This window comes from Passer domesticus, chromosome 5 (genome assembly GCF_036417665.1).
Source record: "Passer domesticus isolate bPasDom1 chromosome 5, bPasDom1.hap1, whole genome shotgun sequence".
In the NCBI taxonomy this organism is placed as follows: domain Eukaryota; kingdom Metazoa; phylum Chordata; class Aves; order Passeriformes; family Passeridae; genus Passer; species Passer domesticus.
In genome coordinates this window covers 82,809,594-82,837,267 of record NC_087478.1, presented here as the reverse complement: position 1 = coordinate 82,837,267, position 27,674 = coordinate 82,809,594, and the positions used below count along the sequence as shown (strand labels likewise).

Here is a 27,674-nt window from a genome sequence, read left to right as displayed (position 1 = left end):
AAGCTGAGCAGCCAGTTCATTAAATAAGACCCAAGGAAAATAATGGTATGCCTTTCTTCCTTTTATAGGTGTCTGATTCCCACCTAAGTGACTCCCCTGGGCATAGGCCAGAGCAGTCTAATAAGCTCCTGTGACTTTCCAAGAACTGAACAAATGAATCCACACAAAGATGAATGTCTCTGAAGAGCTGTTCATGGAACACATTTGAGCTGGACTTAGTTTATCTGCATTCACAAATGCTTTAGGACTGTCATATTATACTCTCAGGCAAATACACACATGCACAGAAATGCAGAGATCACCTGTGAGTTGCCAAGGAATAAGATGCGATGTTTAATGTCCAAGAGAATAAATCTTCTAATTTTTTAGGCTCCTCCTGAAGTTGTTGCTAATCTATACACTTTAGGCTCATCTAACATTGCTGGGAAATTGATGACTTATAAGTCTGAGCATTCAGGACTTTTACCCAGCCTTGGGTGCATGAAGACTCTTGCAATGGAGGAGGCTTGGGGATACTTGGTGTCCAGTGACAGAAGCAGCTGACAACTCTTAGCTTACTCAGAATCAAGTATCACAAGTACTCCTCATCAGATGCTATCCCTTGTTAAAAATCCCAGCAGTACAAATTCATTCCAGGATAACAAACTTTTGTCACTGTAACTACTGCAAACTGCACTTGCTGATAGAGACAATAAATGAACCAGAAAAAGAGAGAATATTGCACAGAAATAAATGTATCTACAAAATACTCTGCAGTGCCAATCTTGAAGGCCAGATTCTCAGTTTTGCATGTGTGAACACAAAGCAACAGAGGGCTCTTCTCTTTGTGTCCTGGCTGCAAGATTTCTTACCTGACTCTTCATGGAGCTGATGCAAACAACACAAACAAACCACCCTCTCAACAGGAAGGAAGAAAACATCTCAGATAAAGTATAGGTTTTTGATACGCTGATTTATATTTAAATAAGGTCTACAACACATTTACTTATTGGTTTCTGCTTTTTGTGTCTTCTAAACCAGGAATTCAGACAAATGTGAAGATAAGTTAAAGCATGTGAAAACCTCACACCCACACCACTTTGTTCAACCTATGCTTCAGGTCTAGGAGAGTTAGTAAGAAAACCTCCCAAAAGCAACCACCACTTGTGAAAACCTGCAGCCATAAAGAATTGACTACAACTGGCATTACAGGGTTACAGCACCTCTATAGCTGTAGCTTTCTGACAGCAAAGGTTATTTTGTTTTTAACCACTATGCTGTCCTTAGTTTCATGTGTGGCTGCTGAGATGGAAAACCAGCACTCTCTGCATTTCACTTTCAGATCTTGCAACGTACTTTTCCACTCCTTTAAAATGGAAGGAACTTTGCAGAAATAACAAAAAGGTCACAGTGGGCAGCTTATTTTGTCTTCCTCAACAGAGAGAGACAATGGGCAAGGGACTTCAAACGAGGCACAGAGAGCCAAAGAGGAAACCACAGGTTTTATTTCTTTTCTTTAGAGCTTGTATTTAGTGATGCCTCATCCCCCAGCATGAGAGATACTGTTTTGTGAGGCCTCCTCCCGCAGCACAAGAGATATTGTGTTGTGCTCTTGGTTTTTCAAATATGTCAGGTCACCTTAAGAGATTCTGTGAATTCAAATAATCCTAATGTTAACTGAAAGATGCAGATGAACACTCTTTAATTCTTCTCTTTCAGCTTTCTCAGACCTCAGGAGAGATACCTGGAGACAAGATGTTCCAGTTTCAGCAGCCAGGGCAATTTTTGACAACATACTTTGGGAAGCAAGTTGGATAGTAGTGGTTTTGCTTCACAAAGTTCTTTTCTAAACTCTTCCTCTACTTACCCCTCTCCCTCCAGTATCATCATTTAAAGCAGACTGAGCTCCTGTGCATCATTCAGTGCTGAAAAGCAGTTTTAGTTCTTTTCCTTCCTTCATCCATAACTCTGCTCTTAAATGCCCTACAACTTAAACAGGAGCATCCTGCAGGCACTTCAGCTTGTGCTGCCTATGAGCAGCCACAAAGGATTAACATTTCAGTTTGTGCTTTGTAATTGAGCCAGGCTATGCTGGCAACTCAGTTTGAGTGATATAAGGCCCTTCTTGCAAGCTGTGATAAAACTATCACTGACTGCCAGAACAGGAATATTATTCGTCCCAGAGCTCTCCCTTTCCTGAAAGATTGCTGGTTTGTAATTACACCAGGTTACAGCACTGGTGAGAAGCAGCTCTATTGAACTGAAGAACCCAAGTCTAATAATTAACCTGAGAACTGACCTCTGCTCCTTTAAATGGAGCAGTTCCATTTCCTCTTTAAAAAGTTTTCCTTTCTGTCCAATAAGGAAAGTATCCTCTCCTGACAAATTAACAAAGCTTTTCCCCTACACCCTGAGAAGGTAAAAGATAATACCAGATGCACCATGCATTAGTTCCCAAAGCTCTGCCACTTTAATCCAGTCTGACAGAGTGGTGCATTTCAACCTCTGACATTACAATTGCTGTCTTAAAGAACATGCGCTATTCCTTAACTACATCACACAGCTGCAAGAGGCTGCCAAGGACAGAAAGAGAAAATCTCAGCTCTAAGTTCAACACTTGGTCCAGATGCTATCACTGGCAACGTCTTCTATCCATGGGACTCTGCTCCAGTCACCAAGTTTCTTATGGAAGTGGTGTTCACAGTGGTCACAAATCATGATTAGACAACATCCCCATCAAGACACCATCTCTCAGCCCAGAAAATCAAAGTGCACAAGACCACCATGTGCTCATTGGACAGCTGAATTGCTCTCTTCCAGCCTTATTAACAAATGGAGTTCACCTAAATTGAGAAAATTCCACTATGCCACTAATGCATAAAATTTGATTTTGTTTAACATGACATTTGAGTTCAGAAAAAAGTCTTTGCTCTGAATTCCAACTACTTACTAACACCGTTAAGAATGTAATTAGCCAATTCCCAGATTTTCTTCTGACCTTTTCCCACAATTCCCATTAGGTTTGAAACCACGAGATTAGCAGAGCTATTGCCAAGATAAGATTTTCACCATCCCCACCACACAACCATATGCAAAATATGCAGAAATAAACACCCAGGGGCAAATTCCCTCTCACTTGGTTATTGATTTCCATGAACAGCTTTGCAACAAGAATGGATTTGACCCTTTGCTCTAAACAGGCATCCACGGTGTTAACACTTTGGGTTGCTGAAGAAAGCAGATTTGCAAAGGAAAAATCAGGATGGTACTCAATTGCCAGCTCACCATTTAATCCATTAAAAGCCAGATCCTGCCTGCAGCCAACACAGACTCCCTAAAGTAATCACAAAAAGCTTGCAGACCTGTCAGCAACAATGCCGCTGAAGCCTGATTTAGAACGGAAGCCTGACTTAGAACGGGCAGTTTGCCTCACACCTCAGAAGGGCTGAGGCCTAAGAACATCCCTGTGAAGAAGGTTTTTGCAATGGCACTGTCTTGTGTGGAGTCTCTGGTGTCTGCTAATGCAGCTGGGCTCATGGCTCAATCCCTGTGAATTCCTTGATGCCTCATTACACATTTAAGGCCATGCTGCAGCTTTTCCCTGAGGCTCCTCTCCTCTCTCCAGACACCAGTTTCCATGAGACTCCCATACTGTGTCACTGTCAGCCAGCAGTTTCAAGAAGCTTCTGGAAGGTGGGGGCTATGAGAAGGGAGACAAGACCAAGCAGACGTTCCTATATGATAAGGATTTTTTCCTGAGACAATCAGGCTAAACACACCATAAACACCCCAACAAATGGACACTGACATATCACTGATTTCACTGAGAGGTGAAATCCCATTTCTTGACCCAGCAGACAGTATCTTGCTCCTTTCCTCCATTTTCAAAATTGGCCTCATTAGATTATCTTGCTCTTCAAAACAATTTCAGATACAGAACTATTTCATACTGTGATGAAGAGCAAAGAAACATTTATAAAAAACCAGAAGCCATGAAAATCTCAATTCCCCTACCCTTTAAAAATCCACTCCTGGTTCTCACTTTCCCTTCTGCCTCATTTCTTTTCTCCACATCATATCTCATGCTTTTATTTAATTAAGCAAATAAAAATATCTTAAAATTGCTTTTTGTCTGGATTTTGTCATTTTGTTTCTCCTGCTATTACACACACAGAGAGAAAAAAATCTAACACTGAAATCAAATACCAGTATCTGGTCCTAATGTTTTTTTATTGTCAATTTTGACAGAATTTGGTTCCAGTGACCAAATATGACCATGATTCAACCATTGCTGTATTAATTGTATATTCACTTTGATGTGTATTCCAGATGTGAACCTTCATATTCTGAACTGCTAATGCAGCAACACACAGCATCTAATGGAAATCATGCCATCACCACACACCTTGCAAAACTTCATGTTTCAAGGCCCAGCTGCAAAACAAGTCTGTACTCTCACACTCTCTTGATCTTACAGCATTTCTACAGTCGCTACTTTAAGATATTGGAGAGTTTCATTATTAAAATTATCATATTATTTTATTATACCATTATATGTCACATTATTTATTATATTATTAGATATTCTATACTAGATAACATATTAATATAGAGTATATGATTATTATTAAACTATTGGATAATTTAGAAAATAAGGATAATAAGATTTTTTAGACACTAGACATTCAGCTATTTGGATACTAGAATATTAGGATTTAGATATTATGACCATAGGAGCACAGAAGCTCTGGTATTCTGGGTAAGATATTTCCAATGAACGAGCAAAATCAGAGACTGTTTAAGAAGACTTCAACAATGCAGTACAGAAAGACAGGCTGAGGAAAGTAACCAATTTACCTGAAGTATTAACAGCATTTGAATAATAGAGGGTGGAACTCTGGCTCTGGAACGGGATAATGCATCTTCCAATTTGATATTGAGGGTAATTATATTCCTAAAATGCAGAAGAGCCAATTGCCGAACCGAGGGCTCCTTTCCCTTGGAAACACAAAGAAAGCAAGACCGATCATAAGCAGTGTGAAACGAGTTTCAAAATCCTCTGTTCAAATTCCTTCCTCCACTCCCAAGGGATTACAAGAATGGTAAACCCACACGAAACATGGAGAAAACATAACAAAGGACAGAGAGCAGCCCCCAAGTCGGCACAGTAAATCTGATTTGGCAGTAATGACCTCTACGGATGGCGACTGTGTCTGACTGCATGTGGAGAGGATGAAGGGTTGGGGTGGGATAAGAACTGGAATATTTTGTATTTTAACAGTTCATCGCAAATTAAATATATCATAAGTTAAAAAAAAAGGTATGACTGCAAATTGGTTGAATTTCCATTATTTTGTAAGATTTTGAGTACTCCCTGCTTACTGTCTCCAAATTTGGCAGGAATCCTGACTCAGCCCACCTGTGGATACTCCTCTCTGTACTGTTTGAGAGAGTTCACTGTAAAGCAGGAACAGAGCTGGAGTTTCATACTGCATTTTCAAAGCCATCTGTCTTTGGTTCAGCAATACCTTCTCACTGAGGAAAGCTCCCAGCTGAAGAAAAAAACTCCAGCTCTGTCTGCAGAGAATAACGGTGCCCACCTTACTTAGAGCTGTGAAACTGTTTCTCTTTCCGGCATTAGGGGTTTTTCCTTGGCTATACTTGGCTGTACATATGGGAGGTTTGGTATTCAACTGGTGTTGACTTAAGTCTGGAATAAATAAGCCTGACCCAACCTATTCCTTTTCACTTCCCAAATGATCTAAACTGAAGTAAAGAAGCCCCCAAATCTGCTTCAGTTGCTATGAATAGAAATTACAAGAGCACATAAGCACCAACTGGGCTTTTGGAACAAAACTCAGAACATGAGCAACAAGATCTATTTGAATTTACATGGGACTTAGGATTCTTAAATCCTCAAGGTTTCTTTGGAAATTCAAATAATTATTTCCATCTGATAGGGGATAAGACTTGTGTTACTAAAATATTTTAAGGCCTCAGATACACAACAGAGTCTAAATTCAGACTTCACACCTGTAACTGTCTGAAGATGCAAACAGTAATATTGTTAACTTTTGAGTAATCATTTTAGGCATAATGTCCACTTGAAAAAATGGGAGAAGGTTTCCCAAGTTTCCCCAGATATACTCAGGCACCCAGTTCCCAATAAAATCTGTAGGCATCTATGAGCAACTGCAAAGATCACTTGCACCTGTGTGGAACAGATTTCCTTGAGACTTCAGTGATTAACAATACTTTCTGGCTATCACTACATTAGAAGATCAAGTATCTACTGTGCATTTAAAATTACTGGAGTCAAAATCTGTCATCAAACAGATTGACATTGCTCATCAAACTTCATTGACTTTTGCTGTCCACTTAGCATAGAATTTTATCTCAGAAATACAATTCCTTTTGAAAAGTGGAGATACTTCAAAGACAAAATTCACATTGGAGAGAAGGAAATGCATATATTTAAATCAACAGAACTCCATTTATTTCACTGTGCAACACATCAGTTTATCATTCATAACCTTTTTTGACTTTTAGTGTGATTGGCAGATGCACTAAACAGCCTTCCTGCTCTCTACTTTTGTTTTCAAAGTTCCCCTTCATCTTTTCCATCTGAGCCCTTCAAACCATTTGCATAAGTAACTTATTTGCATGACATGACTAAACAGAACAGCTGCACTGGGAGGCTGGCCCAAGGAGACAGACTTAAGCATTGCATCAAGCTGCTGATGAACCTGTAAAGTTGCTTTTTCCAGTTTTTCAAGATTCTATGATAATAGAGTAATTTTTTCACCTGCACGGGATAGAAAATAGCCTGCAGCATGGGCAGCACATCACTGAAGAAAAAATCCCATGTTTCAGCTAAGGTGTCTAGCAGCTTCTGCCCTGCAAAAACACAAAACAAAATAGTGAAGAGTTTTGGTTGTTACCAGCTAGCTGGAAAAAGTAAAACATGCAGGAAACAATGTGAATGTGCTATATGCCAAGATGAATCATGCAGCAGCAACTATTAGTAGTATGGAATTAGTTTTCCATAGTGGTGTATCAGATCCTTCCATATTTGTCTCTTTTCAGGTGACTCATCCAATATTGTTAATAAACTCAGAGTCTGAGGTTACTCAGGAAAACCCTGTGAAGAATGAAGAGTAATGGCCCAGGTTACATCTTCCTCTTGCAGTAATACTTGCTGGACAGGACTTCGGAGGAGAGCAGGGGGAGAACACAGCAGGTTAAATGTGGAAGCATTACTGCAGAGGAACTTACCCAACTGTGCTCCCTCCTGCCTTTCAAGCTGCAGGGCAGTAGAGCAAACCACGCTCTGTGGAGGTGCTTTGTAAAGCACCCTCTCAAACTGATCCCTTGTAGCTTTTCCACTGCTCCCTGTTCCCTTTACACAGAAAATCTCACCCAAGTCCATGGAAAAGAACAATCATAGGGCTGTAATTTTTACTCTAACTTTCAAGCCTCGCAGTTGGAATTTGCTATGGGGTGAGTTCCCCACTGTCCTCACAACAAGGCCACCTCCATGTCCATTCCTTCCCAAGCTGCAGCCACCTGGAATCCTGCCCAGCAGAATCTGGAGGAGCTCTGGCCAGGCTGTACAACCAAGTTGGATATTGTTCCTTACAGAACATTTTACACAACAGAGGCAAATGCAGGAGCCAAGATCCCAGAGGAAATCTGGTTCAATAGGTGGGTTCTGCCTTCAGATCCCTGTTCCCCAAAATGGCCCACGTGACCTTGGACAAGCTCTTTACCATTCCTACGACCTCAGCCCAACTGTGAGAGGAGAGCAATGCCCCTGCACCTCCACCAGCAAGTGTTATGGAGGACATGACATCAGAGATTCTGATGTATCCAGACATGACAATATGACTTACCAAGAAGCAAATTCAGTAGCAACCAATCAGTATTGCTATTGGTGTCAGAATGTGATGCTATTATTAATTTTAGTATTACAGAATTACTTGGAGCCTTATCTAGGGAGTGTTTTGCTCAGAATTACACACATATCACAAAGCAATTATGCATGAAAGCATCAACACTGCTAACTGCACTCAGAGTTAGCTAATCTCTATTATGGGATACTTGATCCCCCTGCCTTTTTGGTAAAAAAACAAAATTAGTTTAAAATCAGCAGCTTGCTGAAATTTGGTATTTCCTAAACATGGTCCTATATTTGAAAGCCCTTTAGTGGTCTCACATTTTAGGTTTTCATCTAAGCTTTGATCTCAAACACCACATACAGTATTTTTGATTTTCAAGCTGGTAATACTGGAGGGGGGGAAGATTGGATGTAGGTAGGTCTGTATCTCATTTGCTGATTTACTTATAAAACAACTTCCTTTGTGATTTACAAAGCAGCAATGAAGACCTTGCAATCCCTACAGCTCCCCTTGTGCTCTCCAAGCTGTTATTTTATATGACTGAGGAATTTGGTGTTCAGCTTAAGGACTTTCAGTACTTTTTTGTGAGCTTTGGGGTTTTTAATGTGATGCTGGTTCTCTTTTTGTGATGTTCAGGGCTACTCTCTTTTCACCAGAAAAGCTTTATTCCATAACACCACCTTAATCTGATCAACTGTACTGTCAGTAATGAAAGGTCACATCCAGGAGTTATAGATAGCTGAGACTAATGAAAACAACAATCTCCAAGCTCCTGCTTAAGCAGTATATTTAGACTACGTGACATTATGACTACAGATTTGGAAAGGAAAGATGCATTTCTTTGAAACTGCCTTCATTACCCAAAGATCTTTAGAATGTTTACATGGGCAATAATTCTTGAAGCTATTATGAAACCATTTCACCATCTGATGTACAGAATCACAGAATTGTTTAGGTTGGAAAAGATCTCCAAGATCATTAAATCCAGCCATGAAGCCATCACTACCAAGGCCACCTCTAAGCCATGTCCCCAAGTGCCACACCCACATGACTTTTAAATACCTGCAGGGTTAGTGACTCCACCACTGCGCTGGGCAGCCGTTCCAATGCCTGAACAACTCCTTTGGTGAAGAAATTATAACATGTAATCTAAGCCTCCCCTGGCACAATCTCCATGCCAAATCTAGTACAGGACAGTATATTTAACAATACATCTAAACACCACATAATAACGGAAGACAAAACATTGGTGACTATAAAGCAACACACTGGGTGGAAGTTTATCCTTGATTTTACTTCCAGAGGTGGCACCTCCAAGTAGACAGGTGAATGAAGCCTTGCCTTTAAAACAAGAGAGACAGTGCCTGACCTCATTTATGCCAGCATGACTCCAGAATAACTCTTAAAACAAGCTACAGCATTTTTTTGGACTTAGATATTTAACCTAACTGGGATCTTTGTACTTAGTTTTTTCTTTATTATGTATCTCAGTCCTTTTTCAAATTTCCTGAGCAGGATGTAACTGAAGGAGAAGGAAGTGTCCTTGCTGGAGGCAATCCTTCCCTGACTCCTTCAATTCTCCTCTAGGCAATCCCCTCCCCTTTATGAAGGGTGATGAGAGCACCAAGGCAGGACCCAACAACAGACTGTAGGAATGGATTGAGACAAACTAATCCATAGTCCCAGGAAGATCGTGGAAAGCATGCCAGTGCCTCCAGAATGCATCTGCTAAAACACCTGTGACATACATAGCCATGCTAAAATCCAAGTTACCTTCATAAAACCAGATCTTGTCCCTTAGGATCACCATGCCTTTTGTGAGCAGCTGATTCTGTAAATAAAATACAGACTGCATTTACTCAATTCTGTACTTCCCTACCACCATCACATTTAGATAATTCTTAACTTTAGACAGTGAAGGGGGTCTTTTATTTTAAAAATTAATCATCAAAGAACTCTTGCGGTGTCCATCTTATTTAACTCACTTGGGACACTTGTGAAATGATGCTATGGTCACCTGCTGTTTTTAGGACAGAGGATGTATTTTGTGCAGTACAAAGTGCTTCTGGAATTTCAAATCACTGACCTACCAAACAGGTACTTAGAGAAGCAGAGAGAATATTGCTTCAACAGACAGTGGTACCTACTTCCAAAAGTCTTTCCCAGTAACTCTATTGCAATGAACTTCACTAGTTTACTCCAGGACTTCAATTTTAAGCTAAAAACCAATGTCTGAGATCTTAAGAAAGACAGCAGTTACCTACAGAAACACCATGACAGGTTGGGCTTTCCCTATCTAACTAGATTTATGTATACAAAATCCCAATCTCATTAATTTCAAAACCACAGATAAGTCAGTGGACATCTCTGAATGGTTTCAAGGGTCTCCAGGTCATCATTTAGAGTGGGCAAAATTATTTTTCTCAGTAACATAAAACAGAATTGGACTTAAATAAAGAAAACATAGGCCTACCTGCAGATACTCAGTGAAAAATGATCCCAGTTCTGTTTTCAGTAATTGCCTGTATTAAAAAGAGCAAGAAAAGAATCTGTGTAATCAGCAAATCACATTAGCTGCACATTGCATGAATGAGGGGAAGTCACTAATAGCAAATTAATTTAGTATGGGCACAGAGACTGTCATTAATGACTAACTACAAAGAGAGCAAATAGGGTCAACAATACAAAGACTCAAAACAGGATTTTGTGTGTTGAAAAATATTTGCTGTCATTTTAGATGCCTCAATTGCACACATGAAAGGAAAATAAGATTTGATGAAAGAGGATGCTTTCCATCCCATGCCCACTCAGGAGCCTATACAGCTGAAGTTTCATATGGTTTCAATGAAAAGGTAGGGAGGAATTTATCTGTTCAGCTCTGCCCTTCGTGATCCCTCTACACTAAAACCTACAAAGCAACCACAGAGAGCAACTAAAACTCCCATGCAAAACAAAATCCCACAAACTCTCAAATTCAGAAACTGAATTCAGCTCGGTCCGTAAGCCTGTTTGTACCCAGGTAAAACTCACGTGTGTTATTTAAAGCACACGATGCTAGATAACTCTCCAGTCAGGTCACTATTTAGATGCATAATTGACAGCTCAGACCTTATAGAGGACAGCTCTGGCAGCGCCCTGGGACTCTGCCCTCAACAGTAATACTGACAAGCCCTCGGCAGGGGTTAAAAACCACCTCACTCAAAGGCTGCTCAAGTTCCAGTGCCTTAAAAGAAGTCAAGGAGAACGAGGTTGTGATAGCCAAATTGTACTGTGTTCACTCCAAGTGGAGATTTCCTTCCAATGAGGTGACATTTTTCTAGATCACAAGTGATGAGACCAAAGGTTCATCATACTTTGAACATGGACAGACAGACCATTTTTAGGCTGAATCAACAAGAAAGTTGCAGATTTGAATTTTCCTGTGAGAGTGACAATTTATTCTCATGTATCTCCTTGTGCCACTATTTCAAGAAAATACTGGTACCTTATGATGACAGATCTTGCTTGATTTTCTACCCTCTCCTCGCACTAGCAGCTCCAGATGGATTCCTCACAGGCTCAAAGAGGTGATGTGCAGCTACCTTTCCTTTTAGCATTTTAGGTTCTACTGGTAAATTCTGGTATTTAGGTCAGGAAATAAAAATGTACGTTCTACTTATCCAACATCCAGCTCTCTGATAAAACAAGATCCCACCACACTTCCATTTTTTCAACTGAACTCAAACAACCAGCCTGTAGGCAGTTTTATGCACTAGAGTACACCACAGCAGGCCTACATTTACATCTTAGTTTACAGGGCAAAAGAACTGACAGCACAATTCATGTATCTTGCTTTTTCAATCTGTCATAATACTTCAAGCTACTTAATTAATTTCTAGTGAAACAGTGAGGGCCTCAGGCTAGATCAGAACACTGCTGTTTGATATTCTTTGTGTATATTCATTTAAAAGAGATCCACAACAAAACTGGATCCAAGACATTGCTTGCAGTTTCTTTTTCGTCCTTCCTTAATTTCCTTTAACAAAAACCAGTTAGGCTGTCAGATTCTGGATAATTCCAATTACTGACCAACCTTATCTAGACATGCGGACATCATGGTGGAATCCAGGTAAAAATGTGACTAAACCTAAAGGAGATCCCTGACCAGAGAGCAGATCTTATTTCAAGTACATTTGATTTTTTAAAGCAAATATTTTGCATTCATAAAACTTTTCCATCATTGATATCAAGTCTTCATTGCCTGTTTAATGACTTAATAAATTAAGATGATAATAAAAATTCCCTTAAAATGTGCTAAAATAGCTCCTAACTTTTTCTTTTCCCTGATGCTGCTTCATTGGTTCATGTTAAAATTAACTCTTGCAACTTTACTCAGAATGGAAAGTGTAACACTGCATAATAGATGTTAAATAAAGTTGAATGAAGCAAACAAGTGATTTTACTGGGTATGAACTCTGGCTGCAAAAGAGGAAATGCCACTAAAAATGTGCTTTGTTTGCATCACATCAGCATCCTGAAACTCAGAAAAGAGGTAGCTATAAATATGCATTAGCTTTAATACAGGACATCCAGCTTCCACTGCGTTTCCCTTCGCTTCTTTTTCTTCTCTGTTTTAAAAGCAGTCAAAATAAACCCTTTGAAATGACAAATGGTACATGAAATTAAAAAGGAGAAAACACTATTTGATTATTAATATTGCAGACATGGACCAAGAGAAAACTAAACAGTCCAAATATGCTTGGAGATTTTCATTACTAGACTTTTGACTCAGTCTCCTAATAAATCCTGCAATAAGGGCCCAGAAGGAGGAGTGCACAGGTCACATATTGGTGATACTCCCAGTTGCTGGGACTTTACTGTGCTTCATCAGCTTCAGCAGAGGAACTCAGGAGCTCCAGCAGTGTGAGAGAGACTCAACTCCCACACTGGTTTTTTGCAATAGGGATTCTGAGGGCTGTGTATATGAGTCTGTATTTAAGGCCACTTAAATACAAATTCCTTGCCAGAGGAGTGCAAGAATGGTGTCAAAAGGCATTGGTGTAAACAAGTGGCAGCTCTTACGAGCCAAACTTAAAAGAAAAGTAAACGGTACTGGACAAATTTGTACCCACTGTTGTTTCCTTAAATAATCAGGGTTCAAAACCTCAAGATGTGTGTTCAGAAGAAGTTTTACGTATTTGTTGGCATGTATGTGACACATGGTAGTTGAATATACCTTACACTCCCGGGTGCAAATATTGTTCAAATATTTAGACTTGATCTGTGAGTCAACTTGGATATTCAAGGGTTTATTATGAAAAATATTTCAGAATGTGCTCCAATAAAAGTGGTAAAGTAAAATAACTTATTTTACTGTCCTGTACCTATTAAAAAAAAAAAAAAAAAAACTAACTAATTTTAACCATTTACCTGAACACTTCCACACTAGAATTCTGCCCAGTGGAAATAATGGACTTGTGTCTCATTTTGTATTCGTGGGAAAATGCATCTAAAGCAACCATGAGGCAAGCATACACTTGTTCCCCTTCTGAGTCATGTTTATGTATCAGGTATTTTTATACTCAATAATTACATCAACTCAAAGAAAGTTATTTTGAAGTAAATAACAAAAGCAGTAAGACAGGTATTTTTGGCATGTATCGAATCAGTAATTTCATCATCAGCTCAGGTATAAGGCACCAGGCGTTCTCCCTGAAGTGAGCTATCAGCTGAGATACCAACAAAGCAGCATTATCCCTATCCAAACAAAAACAAATGGCCCTATCAAGTGGCAGCAAAAGCCCTTCATAAAATGGAAAAAAAAAAAGGCAGTGCATTTCTAGTCAGCTTGCATGTTCAGCCACATGAGATGCTGCAATAAATTCAACTCAACTATGTTACCAAGCATGATTGTGGTGCAGGGTTTATAGCCAAGTAAATGAAAGCAAAATTTGGGCACATTTCTATCTGTTTGTTGGTTCATACTAGATTATATTTGTCTGACACATCAGCAGAAAATTTTTTCTCTTCTGTCTCTCACCAGCAGATGAGCATATTAAGGGAAATGCATTCGGCCAAGAAATCTCAGTCCAGAAGTACCTTTTTTGTCATTCAGATAAAGCTGAATAATTCTAAAGGCACTTACAATAACAACATTGATTAACCATTATTCCAGTAAGTAACTCAACATGACTGATGGATCATGCTAACTGACAGACATCCTAGAAAAGCTACTCTTTGTATGTCATTTTCTCACCAGCGATGTAAAAAATAACTGAAGAGTGAGTTTATTTTAATTTCAAGAAGAGCAACACAGGCCCAATATCATCTGGCTGGACTTTTCTGAAGACATTTTCACAATTAAAGGAACCAGACTGAGCCAACTATCCCAGACTGGAAATCAGACAGGACAGATAAATCCAGAATATCTACGAATTCTGGGGAATGTACTGGAGAGTCTGACTTCAGTGCCCAGACAGAGTAGCAATAAGCAGTAAGGGAAAGGGAATAACTAAGGATCATACCTGAAGACAGCTAGGGAATGTAATAAGCTGTCTATCTTTTGTAAGTGCAGATTCTTTTCCACATTTATTTTATAAGGCATTGGACAAATTTCTATAAGTAAGTCTGCTACTTTGCCCTTGCCAGTGAGAAGGTTTGGTAAGTAATAATAAGTGCTGAAAAAGTAGTAAAATGTGAAGTGCTACAAATCCAGATAACAGCTTGTATCTTGGTAAATTTTCTTTTCAACTGTACCTTAAATAACTGAGCAATTACTGAGGCACAATGGACTGCACTGGTCAAAACTGCCACTGGGAGAACAACCTGAGCGCTCTGCAGAAGCTGAGTGTGAGGGCTGGAAGCAGCACTGAGCCCCCGGCTGGGAATGCCCTGCGCGGCCGGGGTCTTACCTGACTCCTTCATTGAGGTTGTACAGCTCATGGTCTGGGAGACCCTTACGCTGGAATACTGCTATCACTCCATTGTGGATACTGAAAGAGGACATGAAGAGTCATCAGCGCCCAGCAAGATTTGAGAAGGGTATCACCTCCACAATTATCCTAGCATTTCTGTCTAGACACTTCAGGACCTTTTAAAAGTCACAGGTGACTTCTGCTACTCCACCCATCCCAGATGCCTAAAAGGAAATTACTGCCTAGAAAATAGATAACATCTTTGAAAATCAGTTCCTTTTGATTTGTTCCAGCTCAGTGACTTCAACAGCTGCACATCTAAAATCAGTAATTTCAAAAACTTAAGCCAGCATTTTTAAGTACTTCAAGTATGCCAACTGTAACTTTTAATACACTCACATATTAAGTACATTTGAAGCATTTGAAACTATAGTTTTTATCTCTATGGCTCAGTACAGAAACAATTAACAGCTTCCATTGCACTGGAGTCTGTGCAAGGCAGCAGCAATCAACTTTAGAACTCTGGAAAGCAGGACAAGGACCAGATCCTCCCATCCTGTGCATATGAGGGTGTGGGTTGCTGTGCCTTGTCAAGAAGAGCTAAAGGTGGTCAGTATCTGGTATAAGGTCTCCAGGGGATTCCTGCTGGTGGAAGAAGAGCTTATCATAGAATCACAGGATGTCCTGGCTTGGAAAGGACCTAAAGATCATCCTGTCCCACCCCCTGACATGGGCAAGGACACCCTCCATTAGAGCAGATTGCTCCAAGTCCCATCCAACCTGGCTTTGAATGCTTCTAGGGATGAGGCAGCCACAGCTTCTCTGGGGACCCTGTGCCAGGGTGTCACCACTCTCACAGGGAATATGGGGAATTCCTTCCTAATACCCAATGTCAACCCACTCTCTGTCAGTTTGAAGGCATTCTCCTTTTCCTGTCATCACATGTCCTTGTAATATGTCTCTCCCCTTTCTTGTAGGCTCCCTTCAGGTGCTGAAGACTTGGTCAGCTCTGGCCTGAACCAGGGCCAGATCCAGCTGCACAGAGCTGCTCCCAGTGCAAGGGGATGTCATTGCAGGAGCTATGGCAGGCAGCAGCAGAGATTGCCTTGGGAATGCCAGTGTCCACATTAAACTTTCCCAGGCCCATGCTAAGACAGCACCTTTCAATGCTGGCTGGGAGCAGAGGATTGGTTGGAAGGTAAACTCCACACTGTTCACTGAGAGATTCAATATGCAGGCACACAACAGCAAAGAGATGCACTATCAGAAAAGCTCAGCCACCTCCATCTAAGGAAAAAGGAAATGAAAGTGGCAGGTGAAGGGTCTGACCCGCTGTGGAGAAATACAGATGCAGACAGAAATAAGAACAATGATCCTCTTCTCTCTTGTGTTCCTTTGAGGATGTTTCCAAGGCTTTACACACGACTGCTGCCACAGCAGTCCCTCTTTCCCCCCTACACCCACAAGCACAGATATACATTCACAATCTAACCCAGATTATTTTGGCTGGCTCATACAGACACACTCAATTTATGATTACTTGAAAATTGGCATATAAATATCTCTGGTATACAGTCAAGTGACTTGGGTATTTTAACATTATGAGTAATATGGGAAGTAAGATCAATGTAGTGAATAAAACAAGCAGCAGTCTTTACACGCTCTTCTGATTCAGAAATGAACTTTGCAATGTTCCCTGCCAGACTTCTGCAGAGAAGAATGACTAAATATCTCTCCTAAAAAGTAATGTGCTCTCTCTCTTTCTGTCTGGCACCCTTTTCTAAATGAGGGAGAGGTCTTCTCTCTCCAGCTTAACAGGTCCATTATTATTCCTCAAAGAAATAAGAGACAACAGGCTTTTTAAACCAGAATTAAAGGGTTGTAAGCATTTAACTTATTGTCTTTATAGTAGAACAGCATCTATATAAAACATCCTAGCAGTGAACTTTTAATCTGCCCTGATCTCTCTTCTAGTGAGGACAACATCCTTGTCTGGAAAACAAGTCTTGGCTTCATTAAGTTGACCACCTGCCTTTCCTTCCCATCACAGAGAGCAATGCTTGTATGGAGGGTGCAGGATATAACCCCAGACTGCAAGTTATGTGGGATGCTGTTGGTGGCCTCAGTTGGTGTAAGGATAATGAAAAGTTTGCTTAAATCTTCTTAGTTACCTTAAGCTAGTGAAAAAAACAAACTCAGACGATTTGGTCAAAATGGTTCAAACTTTTGCTGTAAAGAAAATCTGAGCTGTTGCTTACACATAGAAATCTTGCAAGATGCTTGAGGTGGGTGGATCACTTGACCTGTGCCTGCAACCAGCAGCTGAGGCTTAACTCAGTGATGTGCATAATTAAACTTATATTGCAATACTTAACCTGAACTGAAAATGCCTTGTAAACTCCCTTCTCTAACTCTTTTACAATGTGAAAGTTAATAATGGGTGCCCTCATGCACTAATATTACTGTGAACACCTCCCCTCTACTTGCTTTGTGTGTAAGTGTGTGCACAGGAACACGGTACTGCAGAAAACAAAAGAGTCCAACAGAGCCAAAAAAAACCCCACAGAGCAGGCTCACTGGAGAAGGGGAAATCAGGATGTGAAAACTGAAGAGACCTTTAGTTGCCCTTAGAATGACAACCAATATGTCAGATGGCTCCAGCAATGTGTTGTACTGATCTATCCCATGGAACCTACAGATTGCTAAAGAAAACTACCAACAACCAAGGCAGCACTCACAGCCACAAAAATCAACTCAGTAGCCTAAGAAACCTAATCTCATGCAAAAGACAACTCATTCCACATTTGACTGAATCTCCAGAGGATGAGATGGCTCCAGCTGTCCAAAACGCGGTGAATGGCAGCTCCAGCACACACAGCACAGACTTTCCCCGCCACTAGCTTCACCATGAAGGGAACTGGAAGGTGTAAATCCCTGAAGCACAGAGCTGTATGCTTGTTGATGGCACCCCCAACCAGCCCAGGGGCAGGGTCGAGGTGAGCAGGGTGGGGTGGAGTATTCTGATTTTTACATAGTATTAATCAATTATAGGCTACAGAGCTCAATACCACCAAACACACATTTCTCCTGAGTTGCTATTTGTCCATCCAGACACCACTGGGATGGGAGGTTGGCTCCCTCCAGTACCACCCATAATTCTTCTTTTACTGACATCTGGAATCCAAGAAGGAAAATCTATTGCGATTAAAATAGTTTTCTGCCAGGTCAGAATCAGTTTGGCCACAGAGATGAGGAACAATTCCAAAGCTGGGCTTGCAAGTCTTTTAAATCCTGATCTTCTGTGTGTTTCAGCCATGGCCATGGCGCCCCCCCAGCTCAGCATTTCCAGGCAAAGCAGCAGGACTGGCCAATATTGATATTCCATAAACATCACACAAGTAATTTTAGTTCTCTAAAGCAGCCACTGCCTTTGTGTGCAAACAGCATAGGTGAAAATACCACCATGATTTTTATGTAGTGTTTGCAAATTCAGCCCTTCCCAGAGCTCCGGGTGAAGTCCAGAAGAAAAAACAATGCTGTGTGAATAATCACACCCTTTGACTACCAGGCAGTTAAAGACAACATTTTCACTTTCAAAAGGGACTTAGTTAGGGCACATTTCCTCTGCACAGTTACATGAACAGCTAATTAACAATAATTAACCTGATATACTTGCATCAAAACCTTCTTGAAGACACCCTTGTTCCAGAGTAAAAGATAATTTTTCTGAATTGGCTTAATCCAATTGGGAAGAGCCTATTTTCAGCACAGCTTCAGTCCAGCTGCAACTCCACCAGCTTTCCATGAGGCCTTGACCCTTCCAACATAAGCTTGCAGATACTAGTTCACTTATGTTCCTGGAACTTCTACCCGAAGTAAGGCAACCTGCAAAGAGGGACAGGCTGCAATTAAGCACTTGGTCATACAAGTGAAAATAAGCTGGTCTGGAAAATTCCCTCTTCAAAGAGTTTGGAGGCATTGGTTCACTCACCTGACCAACTATAATCACTGCTCTTACACACCAAGAAATTGAGACAGACAGATGAAAGGACTTCCCAGAGGTGTTACTAAGAGTTAATATCTCTATGGACTATAGGATGAAGGAACTTACGCTTCCTGCATTCAAGGAACAATTCGAGTATAAGTTATTCTGGAGGGCTACAGGGGGCAGCAATTCCCTACCACCACCACCTTCTATTACTGTAGTCATGGCTGGAAAACGCTCCATGGAGAGCAGTGCTGCCTGGGCCAATGGGAAGTCTCCTTCTCCAGCCCTGTTCTCCCTCCCAGCCCACAGTGAGATTCTGTCTGCCACACATGCACACAGAGCACCAAACACTCCACAGAGGGCTTCAAATAAAGGGTCAGGAAAAAAAAAAAAGGTAATCCTCATACAGGCAGAAATATTTTGAAATATTTCTAAATAAAAACTGAATAACAGAAGAAAGAGAAAAATATGCTGATCTGGAATATTTTTTTCCACTGTAAAGTCTTCCTGTGATCTGAAAAAACATTAATCTTAAATTAGGAAATGAAATATCATTTTCATGGCTGTAAAAGTTATCTTACAGCAAGTTGTTGTGCTTACTACAACCCTGTAAAAAATTAGCCCAGGCCATAATATCCTTTCAGATAGTCTCCCCAGATTTACTGCTCATCTCGCTAATGCCACATGCAACTTACCTGTTTTCTTCACCTTTCCTTTGCTATCTCCTACGCCTTCACATTTCTGCAAATTTTCCATATTTTCTTACATCAAAGAGGATCTAAGAGCCTTTGACTAAAGGCTTTCCCAGAGCACAACTCACACAGTATCAGCTCCTGATTAGGCAGTCTGTGCTAGCTCAGTCAGAATGAAAACCCTGCCATGAATTTTATTTGGCCTGAGTGGGCCCCCTGGTGTGTGAGCTCAAGATTAAAACCCCTGGGTTTCTCACTCCAATGGGTTTAGTCAGCATTCAGCCCTCATTTTTTGCCTAAAGCAGAAATGGGGGCTGGGGGGGGAGAACAAGAATTGAAGGCCGTGCTAGTGAAAAAATTTAAACTATTTTAATCCAATGCAAATTCTGTGAGCTGTAATGAAGTAAATTGTTCCGCTATGTTGCCATTGGTTGCTAGTTAACTGCACTGTCAGTGTTTTGCTGCACAGATCTGGGGTCCATGGGAAAGCAAGCTCTGAAAAAGCCATGATATAAAGTCTCATTTGCCTAATAGCAGGCAGGAGATTGGCACCAATTTCCCTTTGATGTTACAGTGCTGAGAAGTTTCACTGTGTTTTAGTTCAGATGTGAAGGGAAGTCCTCAGGGAGGAAGCGACCTTCCTTGCTACAGTGCTCCATTCTCCCAGTAGGCTGAATTTGGCTCCTTCAGGTTGTCCTGACCTGGGGTCTAAATGCAGAAATAATTCTCAGGTATGAGAATTCAGCCTGAGCTGAGACTGGTGTGAAGGGGGACAAGGCAGTGGAGAGGATATCACTAGACCGTGGTGACCACACACAGAACAAGCGCAGAAGGGCAGCCATGCGTGCACCGTCCCTCCGAAAATGCCCGCAGTGACAGAGCTGCTGTCCTGCAAAAGACCCCACCAGCAGCACTTCAGCTTTTCAGTCCCTGGTATGACCAGGGGCAGCATCCTTCTCTGCCTCAAAGATCTGCCTTTCAGCGTGGGGTCAGCCTGTTTGTGCGGGGCCGAACCTGCTGCGTGTTGCGCTTCAGCTCTCCCCACTTCAGTTCTCACAGACTCGATTCAAAGCTTCTTTGAAAAGCAGATACACACATGCCACACCCAGGCACAGCTGCTAACATTAGGCAAGAAAACAGCAGACATTTAAATATAGAACAGCCAGCTTTGGTGAGAGGGGAGAGCTCTGCTAGTGCACGTTGACTTCCTTGATCAGCAAGCTCTTATGCTTACACAGAATGAAACAACACAAGCAATCATTTCATTTGGAAGGAAAAACATTCCTGTAAATCAAAGTATGCCAAGTGTCCTGTGTTGGGTTGTTTCAATTTTGCAGCAGAAAAATAAAAAGAAATTCCACAGCCCAAGATTTTAAAAAGCCAGACCAGATTTTTGGTGAGTCAAACTTTAGATGTCCAAGAACATTAGTCTCCCCAGGAGAGACGAACACAGATTCCCTCAAGACTAGACCCTGTTATATATGTCAAGATGGGCATGCACTGGTTATAGGCAGAAGGTACAGTAGATAATTTCTTAATAATCCAGTACCATTTAAGGCCTGACCTTCCTCAGGATAAAGACCCAGTTTTATAGCCTGTAGCATATCTGACTTTCTTAAGAGCAACAGATGATACAAGTCTTTCTGAGCCTGAAACAAGAATTACCCTCACTCTTTCTCTCAGAAGAAAGCCTTGCCTTGTTAAATAAGAAATCAAGGGCCTTTCCTTTGCCCCTGCAGTGCAACCAGCTCATATCTGCAGTACCTGTCGCAGCTCTGTTAATGCAGCACACGATGCACACCTGACCCGCACAACAACCCCACTAGTGCTCTCAGGCATTTCAGGGGAGTGTGCCATCAAAAGGACTGACAGCCTGGCAATCCATGCACTGGTAGAAGCCAGCCCAGGGGTGGAAAGCATGGTTAGGTCTGAGTTCATGCAAAGCAGTGACAGCATGACTGACGGACACCTAGCCAAGGAACAGGCAATGGGACAGTTGTACATTGTTTAGATGAAATGTGCAGATGTCCAGCTCATTGACTGGCAAGCGCTTCTGGCCAGAGCTGTACCTGTTCTGTCAAAATTAAACTCTTGCTTGCTAACAAACTCATCTCAACTAGGTAAACCCTCTAGTCTGAATATCAGCAGCCCCAAGCTTGGAACTCTCTGCCTCCCAGCAAGCCGGGTGCCTGACCTGCTCTCCATTCACATCAGCCTCCACAGCTCCCTCCCCACATGCAAAACCTGGAAAAACTAACCTCTGCCAACAAAAGCTGTCATCACACCATCACAAAAAGGGTCTGGGGACTCCATTCTGTCACCCTGATCCCCTCCCAGGAGTCTCTTACTCCCCGCTGCTTCCCTTAGGGCTACTGGCCAAATAAAGTCCAACTGGCAGAACCCAAGATGGCCCAATCTATCCTTGAACTACCACCACCATCCACCCGCACATCAGGTACAACTCAGGGTCATACAAACAGCATGATATTTGAGAAGAAACTCAGTCTCTTTTGTGATCAGCACAGTTTCAGATTTTAGTGCACTGCTGGCATTCAACAACTAATTCTTAATACAGACATGAAGCCACAAATTGAGTGGTGAGTAGGACAGAAGATATGATATTTTATTTTTCTCAGAATTTTAGCAAATATGTCTGTAGTTCATTGATATTTTTCTTCCTACAGTTGTACCACCATACAATTACAAAATACTACAGATGACACTTTCCAAGCTGTGACCCAGAAGGTGTCATTTCATTTTCAAAAATGACCTGATAATACCTAATGATTTAGAGACTTGAATTCATCTTTTAAGATTGTCACCAAAATGGACATTAAGAGGCTTTCTGAATAGCTGAGCTAATTGATACATTCACAACGTTTGCATAGGTTTTCTTGTAAAACAGCCATAGAATTAAAATGTATAAATAGAATAAAGTAAACAATCAGGGCTTATTTTCCCTGTCCAAAGTGCAGGTGCTTGCATGTGTACATGCACGCATCTATTTGTACGAACATGAGTAAACTTAGTAGACTTTGTCATAACTATATCAACTACCAGCAACATCCACAGATATGCAGATAAAAAGTATGTATTTTAATAGCTGCACACATGTAATTAAAAAAAAAAACAAACCACAAACCTAAGCCAAATAAACTTTGAATGAGAATATCTAGATAGACACAAAGTTATATTTCTAGCTGGACTCTATGAAATAAGTTGTTGTCTGTCACAAAGGCTGAAAGGAAGGCAGGGACCCCTCTCTGTAACAAGCCTTCAGAGAAAGATTAAGAGCATGGGGGGAAAAGGCACTGCTGTGTTTATGTGAGTGGGAGCTCCAGTGCGTGTACCAGGCAGCCTGTGAGCCGCCGAGGTGGGAGCCAGGCAGCCCAGCTGCAGCCCACGGAGCAGCCACTTGCACGTCAATGCCCCTGCAGGAGCATGGGGAGCCTGCCAGGAGCCAGCACTCCGTGTGACCTTACCTGTTCCAGGTAGCGTTGGAGCAGGCCCGGCGCTGCTGGGTCCCCCGCTCATCCAAGGCTGCCTGCTCTCTCTTGCCCAGATCACTGAGGCTGGGCGAACTCATGAACTTCAACCTGCGAAGAGTCCTCATGGTCAAATGTGTGTTTGCGTGTGGCAGCTACAGATACACCATCCTGTTTACACACATACACACGCAGCTGGAGCAGCGGCAGCAGTGCGAGCAGTTCCCTCGGTTTGCTGTTCAAAAAAGAAACTTAAAAAAAAAAGAAGAGAGAACCAGTCTCTACGGAGCACACCTCTGCCAGCAAGAAAACAAACCTTTAATCAGATCTACTCTGACGTCATCAACTGTGGTTAATAATTTCTCCAGTCCTTTCAAAAAATAAGTCAAACTTCTGGCTGCTGATACAGCACATTGAAGGGGCCCCTTGTAACCACAGCTGCCCCAAGCGTGAAGGCTTCCCTGCCCCGTGGCCCCGGGCACTGTGTCCCGGGAATCTCACTCAGCACTGCGGTGCTCCACCTGTCATGGGAACTGCAGCAGCCTGGGGGTGTCTTGCAGCATTTCCCAACCTCTCCCATCTCTTCCTGCACTCATAAATGGAAACAAAACTGGAGGGCAACAGATAGGAAAAAAAGAAAACCAAACCACCAAACCTAAGTAACCAGCAGTGACACACTGAGACTTTATTGTGAAGTTTCCTAACTGCCTGTGCCCTGCCACGTAACAACATTGAATACTCACACTCTCACTCATACATCCACATCCACACCCTCAGAGGCTGCTCTGGCTCAAAGCCTCACACAAAGGATTTGCAAGCAATATAACTGCGGAACGAAAAGCGATGGTCTGGGGTTTAGCATTTGGAGGAATTTTTGGTGGTGCACAGAAGAGCCAGATGCTTTGTCTTTCGCTGCCTTTTATTTGTTTTGTTTTATTTTTAAATTGTGGTAACAGCTGCACAACTTGGGGCATATTAAGTTTCTACAAAAGCCCCATGTGTCTTATCTTCAAAGGAAAAATCTTTCTCCGACTGCAGCAGTGGAGCTGAAGGATATACTGCTACAAGACTCCACCCCATGCTTAGTTTGCTGTCACTCACTTGCAGCTCTGTTTCAAATCCAGGAGTGCCTGGCTAATCTTCTGCGATAGTTTGCAACAGACTGAGCCAGAACGTAAGAACGGCTCTTCTGTTGCTACGGCATTGATCTGCAAAGTCTGGTAAAAGCCACAGAGGCTCCTGCAGAGTAACCTCACACTCACTGCAAAGGCACTACAATAGAAGAAACTATCCTTTCCTTTTTTTTTTCCTTCATGTTTTCTACTTACTCTTTTCATCTGTGATAGCCTGTTGTCTAGATTTATGCTATAACCAGATTTGTTGGTGTTCAAATAACAGGACAAAGCTTACATTACAGGAAAACAATTTCTCACAGAGAGCTCTGCCCCACGTGCATCATATACTGACACGTTTTAGTAAAAAATCAATTCCTCTCACTATTCAACCAGGTCAGATAAGATTATTTCTTATAAATATTTACTTCCAAAATTTGAATTTAGTGTTAGCTTCATGGGTACCAACTGCAGAACCACTTAGAGAAGAAATAAATCTATTTTTACCTTGTGCCACTTTTAGCCACAGTTGTTTTATCCAGCTGCTTGAATTAGCATTGTATTGATTGCCCTTTTTACACCAAAATTCTCAAGTATACACACCAACATCACAGTAGATGGCATATAACATTTCATTTTGGAAGAGACCTGCAGCCCCACATCTAACCTATGGACAAAGACATTACTGTCCCCAGTCTCTTCCAGATGTTTAAATCCTTCAAACAAACAACAATCTATTATGTATATGGCAGCAAAAGGCAAACAAATACAACTATATATATCTCCATCTCCATATTTTAAGGGATGAAATGTCTTCTACAGCATACAAATGAGAGAGTAAACACAGTTCCAGCAGAACACTGCTTTATCCAAATGGGATGAAAGGCACTCGATTTCTGTGGACAATATGGCTGGGGAGAGAGAGGAACACAACTCAGCCTAAGTTTCTGCAAAGGACTCAGATAAAATGTTTGTCTGCCCTGTTAAGTGAAACAACTAGTTAGACAAACAAGGGGCAATATAATTCCCTTTAATTTCATTTTCCACCTAGCTCAGTTGCTTTTCTGCTTGTCACTTGCTGTGAATTTGATAGGTTTTGCAAAATGTTATTATACTGGATTAGATCCTTGGATTTTTAAACTCTTTGATTCCATCTGTATGATGAAATACTACACCTGTAGAAGTAATTCTATTTATACGCCACGTCATCAATCTCAGTAAACAGTACTAGACTCAGAGCCAACACATGCACCAAAAACTCACAGGTCAGCCAGCATTTCAATCTCCTAAAAAATTTTTAACAGGGGACAGGCTTTCTCTACAATATTCCTTTCTCCATTTTATGATTACACCCAACCAAATGTTGATTTATGATAAAATAAATAATTTTCAACAAGGGCTACCTCCACCCATAATTGCAGAATAATACTTCATATTTATACCATGCTGTGAGTCCACAGACATGCTTGACTTCATCATGCATTAACTTGACCTAAGCAGCTCTTGGGAATGAAGGGAGAAGATAAAATCTGCACTGCAGCATTATGGGTGAAGAGAGAGGTGGTGTGACTTGCCCAGGCCACCCCATAAGTAAGTGGCAGAGACATCAGGAGATCCTGGACCTCTCTTTCCCATTCCAGCAGAGGAACAAGTGGATCCTGCAGGGAATAGGTAGCTGGGGATTTCTGAGGCCCGGGTGGCCAGAGGGCAATCAGGAGACAGAACTCCTGGGAAGGGCTTGTGCTGAGCTGTGCCTTGCAGCCCCTGGGGAAGAGCTCTGAATGCAGCGCTGCCTCCAGAGCGGCTCCGCAGCGCAGACTGCTCGCCACCGGCCATGGAGAGGGATGAGAGCACTGCCGGACTTCCTGGGAGGGAGGGGAGCACTGGGAGCCCTCCCAAAGGCTCAATAAGGAGCACTACAAGCTTCTTAAATAGAACAACTGTACTCAGCACAATCTCAGAGCTAAGACTGTAAAGTACTGCTAGGTTAATTCATTTAATTCCAGCATGCCATATGTGGTATAATACCACTATTTAGCTCACACAAAACCTGCAGCTCAAAGGTTAAGTAATTTCATCAGAGCCACACAACCACCTCAGTGAGGAAGGCACTGCCAGCTCTAGCTCCTTCTCCTCCCCTGCAACATTTCTCGTTGTAAAAACAGGCCTGTCTTTACCAGAAAGATTCTTTGATCTGTGGGGCCCACCTCCTGCGAGTGACTGCACAGCAAGTCCCAGAGCCACCAGAGTGCCAGAGCCACAAGCAGATTTCTGCTTACCTGGACTTCTATTTCAAGGCCTAAGACAATGTACAGGTAGATAAATACAGGCTGAAAGTTGAAGAGGATTTATGCACTAGAAAATATGTTAACATACAGATGCAGGAACTTGTATTAAACACTGCTTTTAAAATCACAAGGGTTACTCCACAGTTACCTCCTGATATGTCATTTACATCTGCAATATTCCTCCTGGGACGTGTGGTTTAAAAGACTATTGCTGCGTGTAGAAAACATTAGAAAAAAAAATCCGGGAAGTCACCCCCAAGCATACACTTGGTTTCAAAAGAATGAGATTTGCTGGGGGGGGGAACAAAAAAAAAAAAAAGAAAAAGAAAGAACCATACATTCTATTTACTAATGTTAATTTTTACAGTTTAATTGTACTGTCTACTTAAAAATTTCCTTTTGATCATGAGGAGAGGGTAAAAGAAGCAAAAAGTAATGTTCACAATGGGAAACATTACGAAATTCACAATATATGAAATTCATAAGAAAGCTGTGACTGTTATGGGTCAGCATGTTTTAGACTACACCACTCTGCTACTGCAATGGCAAGTGAGCACTGCAGTGGCATTGGTACCAGTGGGAAGATATAAACAGTAAGAGAGTTTACCACATCAGCTTTATTCACCATTCAGAACTCTGCCATGAAACAAAACAACTCAATAAATAAAAATTTTAACTGGAAAAGAAAAAAGCAGCCCACTACTGCACTTCATCTCCCTATCTCTTTGGATAAGAGAGCAGAGCCTCCTATAGTGATGCTGAGTGGTGTACACTTTGCAACCAAAGAAGAGAATGGTCAAGTGTCTTTGTGGCAGAAAGGAGTTAAAAATCTCCCTAGAAAAATGCATTTCAGTTTTTCATAAACTACACCACAAAACTTAGGGCATGCCTTGACACATGCCAAAGCTCAGGAATTAGTCCTCTGACAGAGCAGCACAGCCTTCTTAAAGGCACAGCACATCCTGCCACACCAGCAGACAAGGGGTGAGGCAGAAAGCAAGGAGATGCAATCATCAGGAAAAAACAAAAAGAGCCAGGAGGAAATGAAGTTGTAAACCTTATGACTCATCAATTCTTCTTCTACAGTATCTACATAAAGCTCCTTTATCATCAGAAAACAAAGAATAAAGAGAGTAAAGAAGGTATGAAACCAAACAGGGTCTATTTACACCCTTCCTCCTCCTCCATCCCACTGACTCTCTGCAACCTCTGAACATAAAGACATTTTTAAGGATGCCTTTTTGTTTACTGAGGTTAGTCCTAGGACACTCTTGGCTTTGCTAATCCTTTATCTTATTTTTGCCCTCACTACAGCCAAGTACTGATTTGTAAGAGAGGA

At 41.5% G+C, this 27,674-nt stretch overlaps 1 protein-coding gene across 11 annotated transcripts in view; it reads right to left on the bottom strand.

Moving 5' to 3' along the window:
- The window catches only part of PRR5 (proline rich 5), a 130,420-nt gene that overhangs the window by 29,060 nt on the left and 73,686 nt on the right, over positions 1 to 27,674 (bottom strand). For 5 of the 11 annotated variants that reach the window (XM_064421517.1, XM_064421519.1, XM_064421515.1 and 2 more), the window contains 6 exons: positions 22,933 to 23,046; positions 14,768 to 14,848; positions 10,351 to 10,399; positions 9,651 to 9,708; positions 6,785 to 6,876; positions 4,837 to 4,977 (listed from right to left, as the gene is read on the bottom strand). In XM_064421517.1, coding sequence (XP_064277587.1) covers positions 4,837 to 4,977; positions 6,785 to 6,876; positions 9,651 to 9,708; positions 10,351 to 10,399; positions 14,768 to 14,848; positions 22,933 to 23,036 — 525 coding nt within the window. In that variant the 5' untranslated portion in view covers positions 23,037 to 23,046. Of the gene's footprint in view, positions 1 to 4,836; positions 4,978 to 6,784; positions 6,877 to 9,650; positions 9,709 to 10,350; positions 10,400 to 14,767; positions 14,849 to 22,932; positions 23,079 to 23,122; positions 23,187 to 27,674 lie in introns of those variants that run through there. The other 6 variants (XM_064421512.1, XM_064421511.1, XM_064421513.1 and 3 more) reach the window with 4 other exon arrangements.